Consider the following 18,723-nt stretch of genomic DNA (forward strand, 5'->3'; position numbering starts at 1 on the left):
ATGTTCCGATGTACGCGGGATATTCCCGGTATCCATGTTGCGTTCCTGTCCATCAAACAAGTAAAACTCACGTCAGCTTGTCCCAGTCATCATAAGCCAGAGTCAGAAGAAGGGTTTCGACCCGAAACGTTGCCTATTTCCTTCGCTCCACAGATGTTGCTTCACCCGCTGAGTTTCTCCAGCATTTTTGTCTACCCAGCCATCATAAGTTATGCCCACGGCCAGCCGATTAGTGCTGTAGTTGCTGTTTTATTGTCTTCATCTCTGTAAGTGTACTGAATTGCATTTCCACTCGGCAATTCGTCCAGTCTTTCAAGGAGGAACATTTCAGTCGCCCATATTCCGATTTTTGTGAAAATGAACCAGACGATAATCCGACACCGTTTACATAGTGACCGATCGCTAATTGATGCCGAGGATCATTTTTTGTAATCGGTTACCGGCCCAAATAAATCGTAAATTAAATGTGTTGTGCTGTATTGGCCAGGGTTCAAGGTGGTCAACAATCAAGAGTATTTAATTGTCCTATGTACCGTGTGCGGAACAATGAAATTCTTACTCGCAGCAGTATAATTAACATCTTAACGCAATGCGCTTACATAAAAAATGATAATCAAAAAAGCAATGATTATGTGATGTAGCAAATTGTATTGACATACAGATTTATAGTTTGGCGGCTATTTCAAAGTTCGAGTTTTGGAGGGACTGGCAGTTATTTTCAGCACTTTTCTGTTGTGGGTTTTGATTGGTAGATAAAACAGTTCTGTGATTGGGTCATTCTTCACACCAATGAGATTATGTAATTTTTCACCAATCACCAGCGGTTCTCTGGATTCCTCAAACAGGTATAAGAAAGGCGAGTCTGTGATCATTTTCTCATTCTGCGTGTACAAAACATCAGGAGATGTCTGGACGAGGAAAAACCAGCGGCAAAGCTCGGGCCAAGGCCAAGTCTCGCTCGTCCCGGGCTGGACTGCAGTTCCCGGTCGGTCGTGTTCATAGGCACTTGAGAAAAGGCAACTATGCTCAGCGGGTGGGTGCAGGAGCCCCTGTCTATCTGGCTGCTGTGCTCGAGTATCTGACGGCTGAAATCCTCGAGCTGGCCGGCAACGCGGCCCGGGACAACAAGAAGAGCCGCATCATCCCCAGACATCTGCAGCTGGCCGTCCGCAACGACGAGGAGCTCAACAAACTGCTGGGAGGGGTGACCATCGCTCAGGGCGGTGTGTTGCCCAATATCCAGGCCGTGCTGTTGCCCAAGAAAACCGGCGCAGCGGGCAAGTAAGCGAGAGAAACTCAACATAGTGACCCAAAGGCTCTTTTCAGAGCCACTCACCATGTCTGTGGAAGGGCAGATCATCGATTATGTTTAGTGCGGGACAAGTGTTCCTTGTTGTCGAAAACCGACTGCACATTGAGTTGTCTACACGGTGGCGGAGCGGTAGACCAACTGCCTTACAGCGCCAGAGACACTTGTTCGCTCCCGACTACGGGCGCTTCCCTGTACACAATGTGTACGTTCTCCCCGTTCCCTCCCACAGTCAAAAGACGTCCTGGGTTGTAGGCTAATTGGTTTGATATAAATGTTTAAAAATATATGTTTTTCAAACACTAATCATTTGTAGAATAGTGTTTTGTGTGAGGATCGCTAGTCGGTGCGGACTCACTGGTCCGAAGGGTCAGTTTCCGCGTTGTACCTCAAAACTAAACATGAAACAGCGGTTGGCCGATGCGGGAAGTTACATTTAAGCAGATATTCCTCAGAACATTGGCAGCGACCTACAGTAAGAGATCCTCCTCGAAACCAACTCCGTTTCCCTCTCACCTACAGAACAATTAATGCAGCAACACTAACATCGACTCAAGGTTTCTCCGAAAACAGCGACTAATATCCAGCCTCGGGCAGAGCTGAACTCCGTCAGTTTCGCTAGTGGATCAGTAAAACCGCACCGCATACGATTTATGGGGACATTAAAATCGATATAAATTGATGGAAATGATATTATGATAACATTTGCCTCTGTTCTTGTTTGCACTGAAATTGACCGGCAATCACACTGCAGTCTTTTCTCCGATTGACTGAGCTCTGACCGCCGGAGAGAGGAGAGAAGCAGCGAGAGCTAGTATTGGCTGGAAGTAAGTGAGTCAAAGGGAAAGAAGCTTTAAAAAGAGCGCCAAAGGCCCAGTTTCAAGTAATTTACTAATTAGCCGTAAATTAGTGAATTAGGTGTGTGTGTGTGTGTGTGAGAGTCTGTGTGAAGTGGAGGGTGTGTGTGTAATCAACAAATAGTACAAATAATATAGTATTTCGTTATGTTTAATAGCCTGATGGCTGTCAGGGAGAAGCTGTTCTTCAATGTGGATGTTACAGTTTTCAGTTTACAAAAGTTGGACTCCAGAAGTCGGGCATAAGTCAGCCCACAAGCTGTGATTCAGTCTGAAAGTCCAGAGGCCATGAGTTGGTCAGTCAGTCCAGAGACCATGAGTTAGTCCCAAGGCAGTGAGTCCAGAGGCCATGAGTGGGTCAATCACTGCCCCCCCCCCCCCCCCCACCACTAGCATCCCCACCTCAAGACGCTGCCCTCCGCCTATCTATAGGATGCTCCCCCTCCTGAAGCCGCCCCCATCCCTCGCTGCAGGACACCCCCTCCCTCATCAGCCCACGAGAGCCCCCGCCTGAAGCCGTTCCCCTCTCCTCGGCTGCAGGACGTTTGCCACCCCCGGGGTGGAAGATTGCAACCTTCACGTGGTCCGCCCTGTTTCGACTAATGCAATCAACTCGATGTGCACAAACAGAAGATCAAATAGGACAAGTTGTCCTACAACTTTAGGCTGTGCACACAACAGGAAAGAAGAAGCCACCCCCCACCCCACCCCGACAGCCCCGCCTCAAAAAAATGTTTTGCACAAAATCTTCAGTGAGTCCAGAGGATTGAGAATTACAACAAATTACAAACGCTCAATCTCTCTATATTAAAATTGTCTCTATTTTTTTAATCAACAGCAAATAGCCATCAAGAGGCAGCAGAACACAACAAGAAATAACAATCATTCTAAAAAAAACACTAGTGGGTGTAATTTATAGACCTCCAAATAGCTGTGACGCTGTTAGTCAGAACATAAATCTGCAAATAGTTGACGCATGTAAAAAGGGAACTGCTGTAATCATGGGGGACTTCAATTTTCATATTAATTGGGCAAACCAAACTGGGCAGGGTAGACTAGAGGAAGAGTTTATAGAATGTATTAGAGACGGGTTCCTAGAACAGTATGTCACGGAACCGACAAGGGGGGAGGCAATCTTAGATCTGGTCCTGTGTAATGAAGCAGGATTAATTAAAAATGTCATAGTTAGGGACTCGTTGGGAACAAGTGACCACAATATGGTCGAATTCCATATTCAAATAGAAGGGGAGCAGGTTGAAACTCAGGCTAGGGTGCTTAGTCTAAATAAGGGGGATTATGAAGGTATGAGGACTGAGCTGATCAAAGTTGACTGGGATAGCAGACTCAAGAATAAGACGGTACATGAGCAGTGGTGTACGTTTAAGGATCTACTGTATAACCTTCAAGAAAAATTTATTCCTATGAAGAAAAAAAGGGGTAAGGGTAAGAACAGTCAGCCATGGCTCAGTAAAACTATAAAGGATAGTATTCGGCTGAAGGCAAGGGCATATAAGGTAGCCAGAGGTAGTGGGAGGGTAGAGGATTGGGAAGCATTTAAAGGTCAGCAAAAAGTAACTAAGAGATTAATTAAGACGGGGAAAATAGGCTATGAAAGGAATTTAGCGAACAACATAAAAACTAATAGTAAGAGTTTTTATAGCTATATAAGAAGAAAAAGGGTGGCTAAGGTGAACGTTGGTCCATTGGAGGGTGAGACTGGAGAGTTGTTGGTGGGGAACATGGAAATGGCAAAGGCATTAAACGAGTATTTTGTATCAGTCTTCACCATAGAAGACACAGAAAATATTCCAACGCTGGATAAACAGGAGGCGGTAGGAATGGAGGAGCTAAATACTATTAAGATCACCAAGGAGGTGGTATTAGGGAAATTAATGAGACTGAAGGAGGATAAATCCCCTGGGCCTGATGGATTACATCCAAGGGTCTTGAGGGAGATAGCAGTGGGGATTGTGGATGCATTGGTGATAATTTTCCAAAACTCCCTGGAGGCAGGAACGGTCCCAGTGGATTGGAAAATGGCCAATGTAACACCTATATTTAAAAAAGGAAGTAAACAGAAGGCGGGTAACTATAGACCGGTTAGTCTAACATCGGTGGTGGGTAAAATGTTGGAGACAATTATTAAAGAAACACTAACGGGCCACTTGGATAATCATGACTTCATCAGACAGAACCAGCATGGTTTTGTGAAGGGGAAATCGTGTTTAACGAATCTGCTCGAATTCTTTGAGGAAGTAACAACCCGGGTGGATAAAGGGGAACCGGTGGATGTGGTATACTTGGACTTCCAAAAGGCTTTTGACAAGGTGCCACATAAGAGACTATTGCTAAAAATAAAAAATTATGGGATTGGGGGTAATATATTAGCATGGGTAGAGGATTGGCTAACGAATAGGAAGCAGAGAGTGGGGATAAATGGTTCATACTCGGGATGGCAACCGGTAACTAGCGGGGTTCCGCAAGGGTCGGTGCTGGGACCCCAGTTGTTCACAATTTATATAAATGATTTGGAGGAGGGAACCAAGTGTAATATATCAAAATTTGCGGACGATACGAAAATGGGAGGGAAAGTAGGGGATGAGGAGGATAGGAAGAGTCTGCAAAAGGATATAGATAAGCTAGGTGAGTGGGCAACAACTTGGCAGATGAAATTTAATACTAATAAATGTGAAGTCATTCACTTTGGGGAAATAAATGATAGGGCAAGTTATTTTCTAAATGAGGAGGAGCTGTGTTGTAATGCAACGCAAAGGGATCTAGGGGTATTAGTACATGAATCACTAAAAGTCAGTATGCAGGTGCAGCAAGCAATCAGGAAGGCCAATGGAGTTTTGGCCTTTATTGCTAGGGGGATTGAGTATAAAAACACGGAGGTCTTGCTGCAGCTGTACACGGTATTAGTGAGACAACATTTGGAATACTGTGTACAGTTCTGGGGTCCATACTTAAGAAAGGATGTACTAGCACTGGAGGCAGTGCAGCGAAGGTTTACAAGATTAATTCCTGCAATGAGGGGATTGACATATGAGGAAAGGTTAAGTAAGCTGGGACTCTACTCTTTGGAGTTTAGAAGAATGAGAGGCGATCTCATTGAAACGTATAAGATCGTTAGGGGCCTTGATCGGGTGGATGCACCGAGGATGTTCCCAATGATCGGGGAGGCTAGAACTAGGGGACATAGTTGCAGAGTGAGGGGGGGCTCTTTTAAAACTGAGATGAGGAAGAACTTCTTCACCCAGAGGGTGGTTAGTTTGTGGAATTCACTGCCCCAGGGAGCAGTGGAAGCAGAAACGTTAAATATATTTAAGTCAAAAATAGATGGTTTTTTAGCTGCCAAGGGGATAAGGGGCTACGGGGAGAGGGCAGGGATATGGACCTAGGTATGGTTAGTATAGTAGACCTGAGTGATCTCCTGGACAAGTGTCGATCGCCTGGATTGGGGTCGGAGAGGAATTTCCCGGATTTTTTTCCCGAATTGGACCTGGGTTTTTATCCGGTTTTTTGCCTCCCCCAGGAGATCACGCGGTTCTTGGGGTGGAGAGGGGTGATAGCGGTATAAAGGGGAGGGTAGTGTCTTGTGTTCTGTGTCTTGTGTCTACTGTTTGTGGGTAAGTGTGTCTGTTTAGTGTTCAGCCATGAGTGAATGGCGGTGCGGGCTCGACGGACCTGGAGGTCTACTCTCGCACCTACTTTCTATGATTCTATGATTCTATGATTCTCATCTTTAATTGTTCTTATATTTTAAGAGTAATTCACAATTTAAACTTTAATAAATCATTTTTCCACTTTTCATGCATGCGTGTTCTTCATCACAATGGGAACCTAATAGGCAGGAATGGCTGCTCTGTGGGAGATCCGCTAAGAGTGCATGGGGGGAGGTTGTAGGGAGATGGACTAAATGTGTGGGGGGAAGGGGAATGGCAAGGAGCAGAGTGGGGGGATGAAGGGAAGAGGGGTGACTGAATAAACTGCCAGCGTACCAGGCGTCAGTGACTGCACTGCAAGCCCACCAGCCATGAGTAAGTGAATTGCCAGCCCACGAGTCGTGAGTAAGTGAACTGTTAGCCCACCAGCTGTAAGTGACTGAACTGCCAGCCCACCAGCCGTAAGTGATTGAGCTGCCAGCCCAATAATCTATTCAGTCCACCCTCTCCCCCTTCTCTCTCACAGTCTGTCACCTGTTTTGGGCAGAATTTCTGGCAGTTTCTCAGCTGCCAGCCTGGCAGGTCTGAGTGACTGTACTGCCAGGCCTCAGTGACTGAGCTGCTAGCCCAATAATCCATTCGACCCACAATGTCAATACTAGCCCTCTGGAAACAAATACCTTCGGCCCACAACACCCATACTAGTGCAACAGTAAGCCCCCCCCCCCCCCCACTGGCGAGCAATATTGGAATTGGTGGTAAGCTGGAATATTGCTTTGGGTGACCAGCCCAACTGGTCCCACCTAGTCTAGTACATTATAAATGTGTGAATGTGGTATAGCCACTGCACCCTTCACTTGATCCCGATCCATTTACAATACAGACTGCGAGTGAATTAATTATCTGATAGGAGTTTCTGGGAATGTAACCTCCCATTAATTTCACCTGGTAGCCATTCGAAACAAATACGATTCATGGAACATAACAGCGGTTGGATTTTTATGCAAAGTGGATTAGGTTATGGACAGGTTATTATTCATAAACCGGGGTCAAATCCTCACTTAGGTGTAAAAGTTGGTTCAGTGAAAGGACCGAGAACTTGTAGTGATCTTGATAAGAAGAGATTTCAGGGGACTTACAACAGAGGAGGTTACAGTTAATACATCATGTTCACCACGGCAATTAAACCACATCAACAGCAGTACCTTGTTCATATTAGTCTGCTCTATATGTAACGTTGTGGGTGAAATATTTGGAGACAGAGACAAGCTGAGAGGGAATAAGAAGAAAAAGTTTCCGTGTCAGTGCAGAGGACGGGAACGTAACAGCGACACCAGGACTGTGAGAAGAACAGCAACATTTAGAACTCAATGGAGGAGGACAAAGGGGTTAATTAAGAGGGTGCAAAAAGAGCATGAATGAAAGCTTGCGGGAATATAAAAACAGACTGTAAAAGCTTCTTTAGATATGTAAATAGTATCAGATTAGTGAACACAAATATAGGTCCCTAACATGCAGGGACAGATGAATTTATAATGGTGAAACAAGGAAATGACAGAACAGTTAAATGAGTTCTTTAGTTCTGTCCTCACTATGGAAGACACAAACAATCTCCCAGAAATACTAGGGGACCGAGGATTTAATGAGAGGAAGGAACTGAAACTAATTCACATTAGTCAAGAAATGGTGTTAGTAAACTGTTGGGACTGGAGGCAAATAAATCCCCACGGCCTGATGGTCGACATCCCAGCGTACTCAAGGAGGTGTACCCCAGAAATCATGGATGCATTGGTGATCATTTTACAATTTTCACTCGACTTTGGATCAGTTCCTTGTACTGGAGGGTAGACACTGTAACTCCACTTTTTTGGATGTTTTCAAGAGAGAGTTAGATTTTGCTCGTAGGGCTGAAATAATTAAGGGATATGGGGGAAAAAGCCGAAACTGGGTACTGATTTTAGGTGATCAGCCGTGATCATAATGAATGGTGGTGCTGGCTCGAAGAGCCGAATGGCCTTGTGCTGCACCTTTTTCTATGTTTCTCACTTTAGGTAGCTCCGGCATTCTCTCTCGCTCTATCCCTCCCCCACACAAGACGCACTAGCTTCTTAGCTAGGAATGGCCTGTTAATTTTATCATTGTTTCTATTTTGCATATCTTTCATTCATTGTTCTTTACCTTTCCATATCGCTTGTTTCCCTTTTCCCTAACCAGCCTGAAGAAGGGTCTTGACTGAGAAGAACTTTTTTCACACAGAGAGTGGTGAATCTCTGGAACTCTCTGCCACAGAGGGTAGTCGAGGCCAGTTCATTGGCTATATTTAAGAGGGAGTTAGATGTGGCCCTTGTGGCTAAGGGGATCAGAGGGTATGGAGAGAAGGCAGGTACGGGATACTGAGTTGGGTGATCAGCCATGATCATATTGAATGGCGGTGCAGGCTCGAAGGGCCGAATGGCCTACTCCTGCACCTAATTTATATTTCTATGTCTTCTATGTCTTTGACTTGAAACGACAACCTCTCCAGAAATGCTGCCTGTGCCACTGAGTTGCTCCAGCTTTTTGTGTCTATGGACTGGGCAGTGTTCATCCATTTGTCCAATCATCTTTGATTCTGGTCGTTCAAGTCGCTGAACCAGGCCATGATGCAATTATAGAAATTAAATAACGTATTTGTTGGCATACTGAATTTACCCAGACTTAGAAGTAGAAACATTGATGCACTTTCTTTCTGATTGCATCAATGTGCTGGGGCCAGGACAGATCTTCAGAAATATGCATGCCCAGGAATTTGATACAGTTGCATATGGATGTGCAGAGACCCAGTTCCCTGAGCTTGGTCTTGGACTGTGGCTGATTTCCCGTTGTCCATCTCCCTGCTGTCAGTGCTGGAGCTGTACTGGGCAGTCTCCATGCAGTTCTGAAATGGTTTGTGCAGGTCTGTGCCCTTACAGTGTTGGGAGTGACTGGTGCAAATCTCTCAGACCACAGGCTGTGTGGTCTGTACTGGGCTGTGACTTCACAGTGTAGTGCAGGGGGTGTTCCTGTCTTTATCTGTACACGAGGGGTTGGTGTTGGAAATCTGTTGCCCCACAGGGAAGTGTGAGGTCCATGTCATTACATTATTGTGCGGTGTGATGGTCAAATAGTGTGTTTTCCAGGCCTGTCTCCTTGCAGTACAGTGCAGGGAAGTTTTATTGTTTCCTGTTGGTACACGTGACAATAATAAACCTAAATCTTTTTAATTCACACAGTGAGTGCCAGTCATCTGTCATTGTATAAAATACAAGTCATAAACTGATAGAGCTGTACAGCATGGAAACCTTGTCCATACCAACTAAGTTGACATATCGGGCTAGTCTCTTTTACCTACTTTTGGCCCATATCCCTCTAAAACCTTCCTGGCCTTGTATCTGTCCAAATGTCATAATTGTATCCGCTCCTATAGATTCTTCTGGAAGCTCATTCCAGATGTGGACGACACTCTGAATAAAAGTGTTGCCCTGAGGTTTCTCTTATGATTAGGAACAGTCAACATTGGATTTGTGCCTGGAAGGTCATGTTTGACTAATCTTCTTGAATTTTTTGAAGAGGTTACTAGGGAAATTGACGAGGGTAAAGCAGTGGATGTTGTCTATATGGACTTTAGTAAGGCCTTTGACAAGGTTCCTCATGGAAGGTTGGTTAAGAAGGTTCAACTGTTGGGTATAAATGCAGGAGTAGCAAGATGGACTCAACAGTGGCTGAATGGGAGACGCCAGAGGGTAATGGTGGATGGTTGTTTGTCGGGTTGGAGGCAGGTGACTAGTGGGGTGCCTCAGGGATCTGTGTTGGGTCCTTTGTTGTTTGTCATGTACATCAATGATCTGGATGAAGGTGTGGTAAATTGCATTAGTAAGTATGCAGATACCAAGATAGGGGGTGTTGTGGATAATGAAGAGGATTTCCAAAGTCGACAGAGTGATTTAGGCCATTTGGAAGAATGGGCTGAAAGATGGCAGATGGAGTTTAATGCTGATAAATGTGAGGTGCTACACCTTGGCAAGACAAATCAAAATAGGACGTACATGGTAAATGGTAGGGAATTGAAGAATGCAGTTGAACAGAGGGATCTGGGAATAACCGTGCGTAGTTCCTTGAAGGTGGAATCTCATATAGATAGGGTGGTAAAGAAAGCTTTTGATATGCTAGCCTTTATAAATCAGAGCATTGAGTATAGAAGCTGGGATGTAATGTTAAAATTGTACAAGGCATTGGTGAGACCAAATCTAGAGTATGGTGTACAATTTTGGTCGCCAAATTATAGGAAGGATGTCAACAAAATAGAGAGAGTACAGAGGAGATTTATTAGAATGTTGCCTGGGTTTCAACAATTAAGTTACAGAGAAAGGTTGAATAAGTTAGGTCTTTATTCTCTGGAGCGCAGAAGGTTAAGGGGGGACTTGATAGAGGTCTTTAAAATGATGAGAAGGATAGACAGAGTTGATGTGGACAAGCTTTTCCCTTTTGAGAATAGGGAAGTTCAAACAAGAGGACATGACTTCAGAATTAAGGGACAGAAGTTTAGGGGTAACATGAGGGGAAACTTCTTTACTCAGAGAGTGGTAGCGGTGTGGAATGAGCTTCCAGTGGAAGTGGTGGAGGCAGGTTCGTTGGTATCATTTAAAAATAAATTGGATAGGCATATGGATGAGAAGGGAATGGAGGGTTATGGTATGTGTGCAGGCAGGTGGGGCTAAGGGAAAATAATTGTTCGGAACGGACTTGCAGGGCCGAGATGGCCTGTTTCTGTGCTGTAATTGTTATATGGTTATATGGTTAAATGTATCTCATTCCACCTTCACTGTGTGCCTTTTTTTATGAATCCTCTACCCTGGGGGAAAAAAACTGTTCATTCAGTTTATCCTGCCCATCAGTTTCAGGTACACATCAAAAAGGTCACTGTTTAGCCTTCAATGCTGCAAAGTTAAAAGGCCCAGCCCATCCATCCTCTCCCTATAATGCAAGCCCAGGTAACATATGGTGCATCTCTTCTGCACCCGTTCCAATTTAATGACATTCTTAACTGCCAGTCAGGCCGCAGATCCACACGAGAATGGCAGAGAGCAAGGACCAGCTCGTTCATGCGAGCTGTGCGAAGGTGTTCCACAAAACGATTGCCCAGTCTGCGTTTGGTCTCGCCTATGTATATGAGTCCACATCTTGAAATACAGATACAGTAGATGAGGATGGAGGAGGTGCAAGTGAACCTCTGCCTAACCTGAGAGGACTGTCGGGTCCCTGGACAGGGTCGACGGAGGAGGTATAGCGACAGGTTTTGCATCTACTGTGGTTGCATGGGAAGGTACCTGGGAATGGGGTGGTTTGGGTGGGAAGGGATGAGTTAACCAGGGAGTTGCAGAGGGAATGGTCTCTGCAGAAGTCGGAAAGGGGTGGAGATGGGAAAACGTGGCTAGTGCTGGGATCCTGTTGTAGGTGGTGGAAATTTCAGAGGATTATGTGTTGTATGCGAATGTTGATGGGTTGGAAGGTAAGGACTAGGGGTACTCTGTCTCTGTTGTCACTAGGAGAGGGGGAGCAAGGGGTACTGAGGAGACAGGAATGAGGGCCTCGTTTATGATGGGAGAGAGGAACCCGCATTCCCTAAATAATTGTTTTATTTTTTTATTTTTTTTTATTTTTATTTTTATTTCATTTTTTATTATTTTTTTTATTAGTACAGTAAATTACAATAATACACATCACATATATCATAATACATTTGTTGTACCACTTCGTTTTTCGAGCTTTAGAAAAGATAGAAATAAAGGAAGTAAGGAAAGTGAGCAAGAATCGTGAAGGTGCAGGAAAGTGTTGGGAAAAGAAAGCTCCTTAGGGAAGAAGTTAGAGAAGGAAGTAAAGAAAGGAAATTAGACCCTAGAAAGAAAAGAAAAAAAAAGGAAAAACAATCGCTCTATTGTAACACAAAACTCCGCAAACAAGGATATACCAAACGTATTTTTTTTTTTTTAACTTTATTTTATACCCCCCGTTACCAGATCATTTTTTTAGCATTTATTCGACCTATTAAAGACATCGGGAGCGTTTTCCAGAATTTGATTAGATTATTTAGTTTCTTTTTTTTTTTTTTTAAATATCTTTTTATTAAAGGTAATCAATTACAATGCTTCAAACAACTTTATATCAAATTAATTCAATTTGCATTAAGTAAAACACTAATAATACTTATCTACTATTTTTTTTTTAGAAATAATGATAGAAAAAGAATAGAACAGTTATAAATCATTAAGAAAGTGATTAAATAATAAATTGATTATATATAAGAAAGAAAAGAGAAACGAAAAAAAAAAAAAAAAAAATGAAAAACCACAATATGTATTGTTAATAACACTACTACAAGTGATAGTATCAATAAAGACATATATGTTAATTCCAATATAAAAATGAATTATTCTCACCAAATCCCGCAGGGTGCACGCCGAGCTGTGTTGCCAAGAACAGCTACTTCTCTAAATACTGTATATATGGAGACCATATCTGTTCAAAAGAATTATACTTGTCCAATAGGACAATCTAATTCTTTCCAGATGTAACGTCTCCATCATCTCTGCTGCCCACATTTTGGTTGTGGGGGATAATGTTCCCTTCCAAAATTTCAATATGATTTTTTTCCCAATTATCAAACAGTAATCAAAGAAATTTCTTTGATTTACTGTAAGTGATAGATGTAAATCCGGAATTCCAAATATTATTAGCTTTGGGTTAGGGTCCAATTTAACTTTGATGACTTCAGAAATAACTTTAAAAATTTCTGTCCAGTAATAATTCAATTTAGGACATGTAACGAAACTATGTATTAAATTTGCCTCTGCTTTCTTGCACTTATCACAAATAGCGGAGAGATTCGGAAAAATACTATTTAATTTAGTTTTCGAATAATGTAACCTATATAATACTTTAAATTGTATCAATATATGTCTGGCGTTTAATGAACACCGGTGTATTCGTTGTAGACTTTCTTCCCAGTTTTCTTTTGTTATAGCCAATCCCATTTCATTTTCCCATGCTTGACGATATATTTCCGTTATTGGATTCTCCTTATCCAAAATGATGTTATATATATAGGCTATTAATTTTTCTGTATTTGGATATAAATTAAACAGTTCGTCTAACAGTCCTGCTTCTTTATTTTTATAATCTTGTGTATTGGATTTAATATAATCTCTAATTTGTAAATACCTAAACAAATGTTGTGGAGACAATCCATAAATATCTTGTAACTCCTGGAATAAGAGAAATTTTCCTTTTCTATAAAGGTGTTCTATCCTTGTAATTCCTAAATCATCCCATTGTTTAAACCCCCCATCTAATATAGCAGGTTTAAACAATGGGTTATTCATAATTGGTAATCTAAATGAGAGATTATCCAAATGTAGAGTCTTAACTATTTGTTTCCAAATACGTCTATTATTATATATTATTAGGTTGTCTTTATAATTTTTTTTTTGTACTTCCGTTGGTGCAAAAATTATCGAACCCACATTGAAAGGTAGACAGTCTTCCTTTTCAATATTTAACCATGTCGGTTCATGATCCATATTTACCCACCAGAAATTCATATTCTTAATCTGAACAGCCCAAAAATAATATAAAAAGTTTGGAAGTGCTAATCCTCCATTTATCTTAGCTTTGCATAGATGTTTTTTTATTTATTCTGTGATTTTTATAATCCCAAATAAAACTATTAACAATATTATCAATTTTTTTAAAAAAAGTTTTCGGAAGAAAAAAAGGAATAGCCTGAAACAAATATAACAACTGTGGTAGAAATACCATCTTTATGGCACTTATTCTACCAATCATGGATATAGGAAGTGTTTTCCAATATAAAATATTTTTTCTAAGTTTATCTAATAGTTGAGGATAGTTGGATTTTATTAATGAGTTATGAGTTTTAGTTACGTTAATCCCTAAATATTTAAGTTTGTCTGTAACTACTTTTAATGGGTATTGTTGTAATGTATTTAGATTTATTCCTGTTATTGGCATAATCTCGCTTTTATCCCAATTAATCCTATACCCAGAAAATGCACCAAACTTAGTTATAATGTTTAGCAGGTTGGGAATACTAATTTCCGGTTTTGTAATATAAATCAAAACATCATCTGCATATAAAGAAATTTTATTAATTGTTGTATCAGTATTATAGCCATATATTTCAGGTTCAGATCTAATTTTTTCCGCCAATGGTTCTATCACCAATGCGAACAATAAGGGTGATAACGGACATCCCTGTCTGCATCCCCTAGAGAGTTTGAATTTGGCTGATAAAATTTGGTTAGTCAAAATTCTTGCAATAGGATTCGAGTATAAAATTCTTACCCATTTACAAAATCTATCCCCCAATTGAAACTTTTCCATTATATTAAATAAATACATCCATTCCACCTGATCAAACGCTTTTTCTGCATCTAATGATATAACCGCTAGTTCCGTATCTCGTATTCTTTTTGAATATATAATATTAAACAAGCGTCTGAGATTATGGGATGAATAACGTTTTGGGATAAAACCTGTTTGATCATAATGTATTAATTTAGAGATCACTAAACTTAATCTCCTAGATAAGACCTTAGTTAATATTTTTTGGTCTGTATTTAAAAGGGCAATCGCTCTATATGATCCAGGATCTTCCAAATCCTTATCTACTTTAGGGATGAGTGTAATTGTGGATTCATTTAGAGATTCTGGTAATTTTCCTTGGTCATATGCATATCTATACATTATTTGTAATCTTGGAGAAATCAGATCTTGAAATTTTTTATAAAATTCTGCACTCAGGCCATCCGGGCCCGCTGCTTTTCCGTTCTTTAGCGAACTAATTGATTCTATAATGTCTTTTACTGTTATTTCAGCATTTAACAATTCTCTACCTTCCTGATCTAAGCTATTGATTTGACATTCTTGTAAAAATATTTCCATACTATCTGTTTGTCCTGTTAGTTTTGACAAATAAAGATTTTTATAATATTGTAAAAATCTATCATTAATATCTTTTGGAGTAGTCAGTATATTTCCATACTCAGATCTAATTCCGTGTATCATCTTCTCATCTTCTAATTTTCTAAGCTGTCGTGCTAGTAATTTTTGAGGTTTATCTCCAAATTCAAAATACACTTGTTTAGTTTGTTGAAAAAGTTTAATAACTTGATTAGAATATATTTTATTTAATCTATATTTTACTGATGCAATTTTATTACTTAACTCTTTGGAAGGCTGTTTTATATTTTCATTATCTAGACGTTTTATCTCATTTTCTAAATTTTGTTCTATTTTTCGATTTTCTTTATTGAGATGTGCTTGTGCGGATATTATTGCGCCACGCATGAATGCCTTAAATGTGTCCCAAAATAGTGATGGGGAAATTTCAGGATTATCATTAGTTTTAAAAAATAATTTAATCTGATCCATCACATATTTACAACAGTCATTGTCCTTTAATATCTGAGGGTTAAATCTCCAGGTAGTAGTTTTATTAGATATATCTTTTAATTTTATCTTAAATGTTAATGGCGCATGATCCGAGATGATAATATTATGATATTTTGCGTCATACGTAAAAGGAAGTAATTTAGAATCTATTAAAAAATAATCTATCCTCGAATAGGTTCCATGTACGGGCGAGAAAAAAGAATATTCTCGTCCGGATGGATTATCTAACCTCCAGATGTCTTTAATATTAGATGTATTGATAAAAGCATTTATGAATTTACTTGATTTCGAGGCAGCTTTCCTTTTTGCAGATGATCTATCTAGATAGTTATCTAAAGTACAATTTAAATCACCTCCAATTATTAAATTGTGTTGAGTGGATATAGGAATATTATTAAATATTTTCTTAAAAAATAGTGGATTATCAAAATTAGGGGCATATATATTCATTAAAATTACCTTTTTTGAATATAATTCCCCTGTAATTATTACATATCTGCCTTCTTTATCCTCTATAATAGAACTTTGTATGAAAGGTATACCTTTGCGAATAATTATTGCAACTCCTCTAGATTTATGTATAAATGTAGAATGATACACCTTAGAAATCCATTTAGCTGTTAATCTATGTTGAGCATCTTTTTTAAGATGAGTCTCTTGAAGGAAAATGACATCTGTCTTCAATCTGTTCAACTGAGCTAACACCTTTCCCCTTTTAATTGGTTCATTAATTCCTTTTACATTCCAACTGCAGAAGGTTACTCCATCACCCCCAGTCTTCACCTTTATATCATGCATTTTACTATTAGGGCGGCTTTTTTTGGAGTAGCCTTCTTGACTCCCCCAGCTCCCCGTTGCGCCCGGACATCGATCCAATGAGAGTTTCTTAAGTAAGGGGCTATAATTGGCATTAAACATAGCGTGATAGTTTCTAGTGATTTCAATCCCTAAATATTTAAATTTTTCTGTGGCTATTTTAAAGGGGAATTTCAAGAGATGTGTTGAGTCTTTCGGGTATTATCGACATAATTTCACTTTTGTTCCAGTTTATTCTGTATCCTGAGAAAGATCCAAAGTCCTCAATTAGATTTAATATGTTTGGTATACTGATTTGGGGTTTTGTGATATACAGTAATACACCGTCTGCGTATAAGGATATTTTGTTATTTGAATATTTAACAGCATCCCGAGAAGACATCTGAAAGAAGAAGAAAAAGACTGAGATGGAAGAATTAAAAACGTTTCTTAAGGAGGAACTTAAAAATCTTAGACAGAACTTTAAAGAGTTTAAAGAGGAGCTGACATCTTTTAAAAAAGAAATTAAAGAACAAATTAAAGAAGATGTTACAGAGATTGTACACGAAGTCCTTGAAGACTGGAAATTAGATATGGAAAGAAATATGACTCAAAATGTTGAAGAAGTAAATGAAAAACTGAATAAGATGGAATCCAGATTTGATCCTAAACTTGAACCTATTCTCCTGACATTAAACCAACACCACAAGATTGTAAAAGAACTTGAGGAACTTGCTGAGACAAGCACCGCAACTACAAAACAACTCATCACTGAGAACCAACGCCTATCAAAGTTATTGCATCAAATAATTGAAAAATGTACAGACTTGGAGGGACGACAGAGGCGTCAGAACTTAAGAATCGTGGGCATCCAGGAAGGCAGAGAGGGGACTCGTGACCCCCGTGAATTTGCTGCAGAAGTACTGAAAACAATTTTGAACCTGGACCAGGCGCCATTACTTGCCCGAGCGCACAGAGTGCCGAGACGTCCCCCAAAGGTGGGCGACCGACCAAGAATAATGATAGTAAAAGTCCAATATGACCATGTATTGGATGACATGATGAGGAAAATTGGCAAAAGTAGAAATCTTGTATATGAAGGAGACAAGATTAGCGTATTCAGAGATTACCCTGTGGAAGTTGCTAAGAAAAGAGCGTTGTTCACAGAAACAAGAAGAATACTGAAGAACATAAAGAATCTGAGATATGGACTGTTATACCCCGCAACACTAAGAGTCAGTTACGAAAAGAAGGAATACTTCTTCATCAAGCACACGGAAGCATTTGAATTTGCCAAGAACATCGAGGACAAGATCGAAGATTGAAAAATATTCAACACTTAACATCTACCTGGATACTGCTATCTCGCAGAGAAGATATGGAACTCTAAACTTTAAACTATTATATTTAAGAGTTGCCTAAAATTCGCAATAAGAATTGGGTATATTTCCTGCAACGGATATATAATACTAACATTCTAGTACAAACCTTTAACAACTATTAATAATCAAGAATATTAACTAACACTAACTAATGATAATAAGATTATTTAGATTATTTAAGAATTAACTAAAAGTATGAAATATAAGTAAAGTGTGATTCAGGTATTTTATAATGAGAAATGTTTGGTGGCTCTCTCTCTGATGTTTTCGTTTTTGATTATTCTTTGATAAATGTTTATATTATACAAAACTAACATTTCAATTTGAGACTACTAATTATACCATTAATGGAATATAATCAATATTTCTTTCCCCCCCACAAATTGTATGCATCGAATTGGAAACTTTCCTTTCAAGGAAAGTACGGAGCTAGTATTTTTATAAACCAAAAGCTACGGAAGTCCATAGATGCTTAGCCACATTAGGGTGGCTATCAATAACTGCACTAATTGTAGTTGTAGTTGTTTTTCTTTTTTACTTTCCACACTTTACTAACCCTATTTGCTATCACCTTTTTTATCTTATATCATATTATATTTTGTATTTGGAATGGAATTGCATATTTTATTTAAGGAGATATGTTCGGATGGAAAACAGACGTGACCTAAAAGTCATCTACCTGATGTTCAAGTATAAGGTAGGGTTGAGTGTGCTGAATCAATTAATGAACCTATCAAGAGAGGCAAAGTGTTAGCTCATTTAAAATCATTGAAAACAGATATAATATTTCTCCAGGAGACACATCTTAAAAAGGAAGCACAACACAGATTGAAAGCAAAATGGATTGCTAAAGCATACCACTCTTCATTCTCACATAAATCTAGAGGTGTTGCAATATTAATTTGTAAAGGTATACCCTTTAAACATATATCAACGATAGAAGACATTGAAGGCAGATATATTGTAATAATAGGGGAGTTATACTTAAAAAAGGTGACTCTCCTCAATGTGTATGGACCAAATTTTGATAGCCCTCTGTTTTTTAAGAGAATTCTTAACAATATCCCGGAAGGTACACAACAAAACTTAATAATCGGTGGAGATTTAAATTGCACTTTGGATGCTTGTTTGGATAGATCATCAACTCAAAGAAAACAAAAATCTCGATCAAGTGAATTTTTAAACTCATACATTAATACTACTAATATTAAGGTCGTTTGGATAAT

The 18,723-nt window shown here is 39.7% G+C and overlaps 2 protein-coding genes across 2 annotated transcripts in view; both read left to right on the forward strand.

Moving 5' to 3' along the window:
• The window catches only part of LOC116968571 (histone H2B-like), a 64,477-nt gene that overhangs the window by 594 nt on the left and 45,160 nt on the right, over positions 1-18,723 (forward strand). The window lies entirely within an intron of this gene.
• On the forward strand, positions 878-1,462 carry LOC116968561 (histone H2AX-like). The gene has a single exon (XM_033015332.1). It carries the CDS (start codon positions 905-907, stop codon positions 1,283-1,285), a length of 381 nt encoding a protein of 126 aa, XP_032871223.1. The 5' UTR covers positions 878-904; the 3' UTR covers positions 1,286-1,462.

Source organism: Amblyraja radiata, chromosome 45 (assembly GCF_010909765.2).
Source record: "Amblyraja radiata isolate CabotCenter1 chromosome 45, sAmbRad1.1.pri, whole genome shotgun sequence".
Classification (NCBI taxonomy): Eukaryota; Metazoa; Chordata; class Chondrichthyes; order Rajiformes; family Rajidae; genus Amblyraja; species Amblyraja radiata.

Excerpts from the sequence above, each read along its gene's own strand:
- LOC116968561 (XM_033015332.1), top strand. The coding sequence starts at position 905 with ATGTCTGGACGAGGAAAAACCAGCGGCAAAGCTCGGGCCAAGGCCAAG.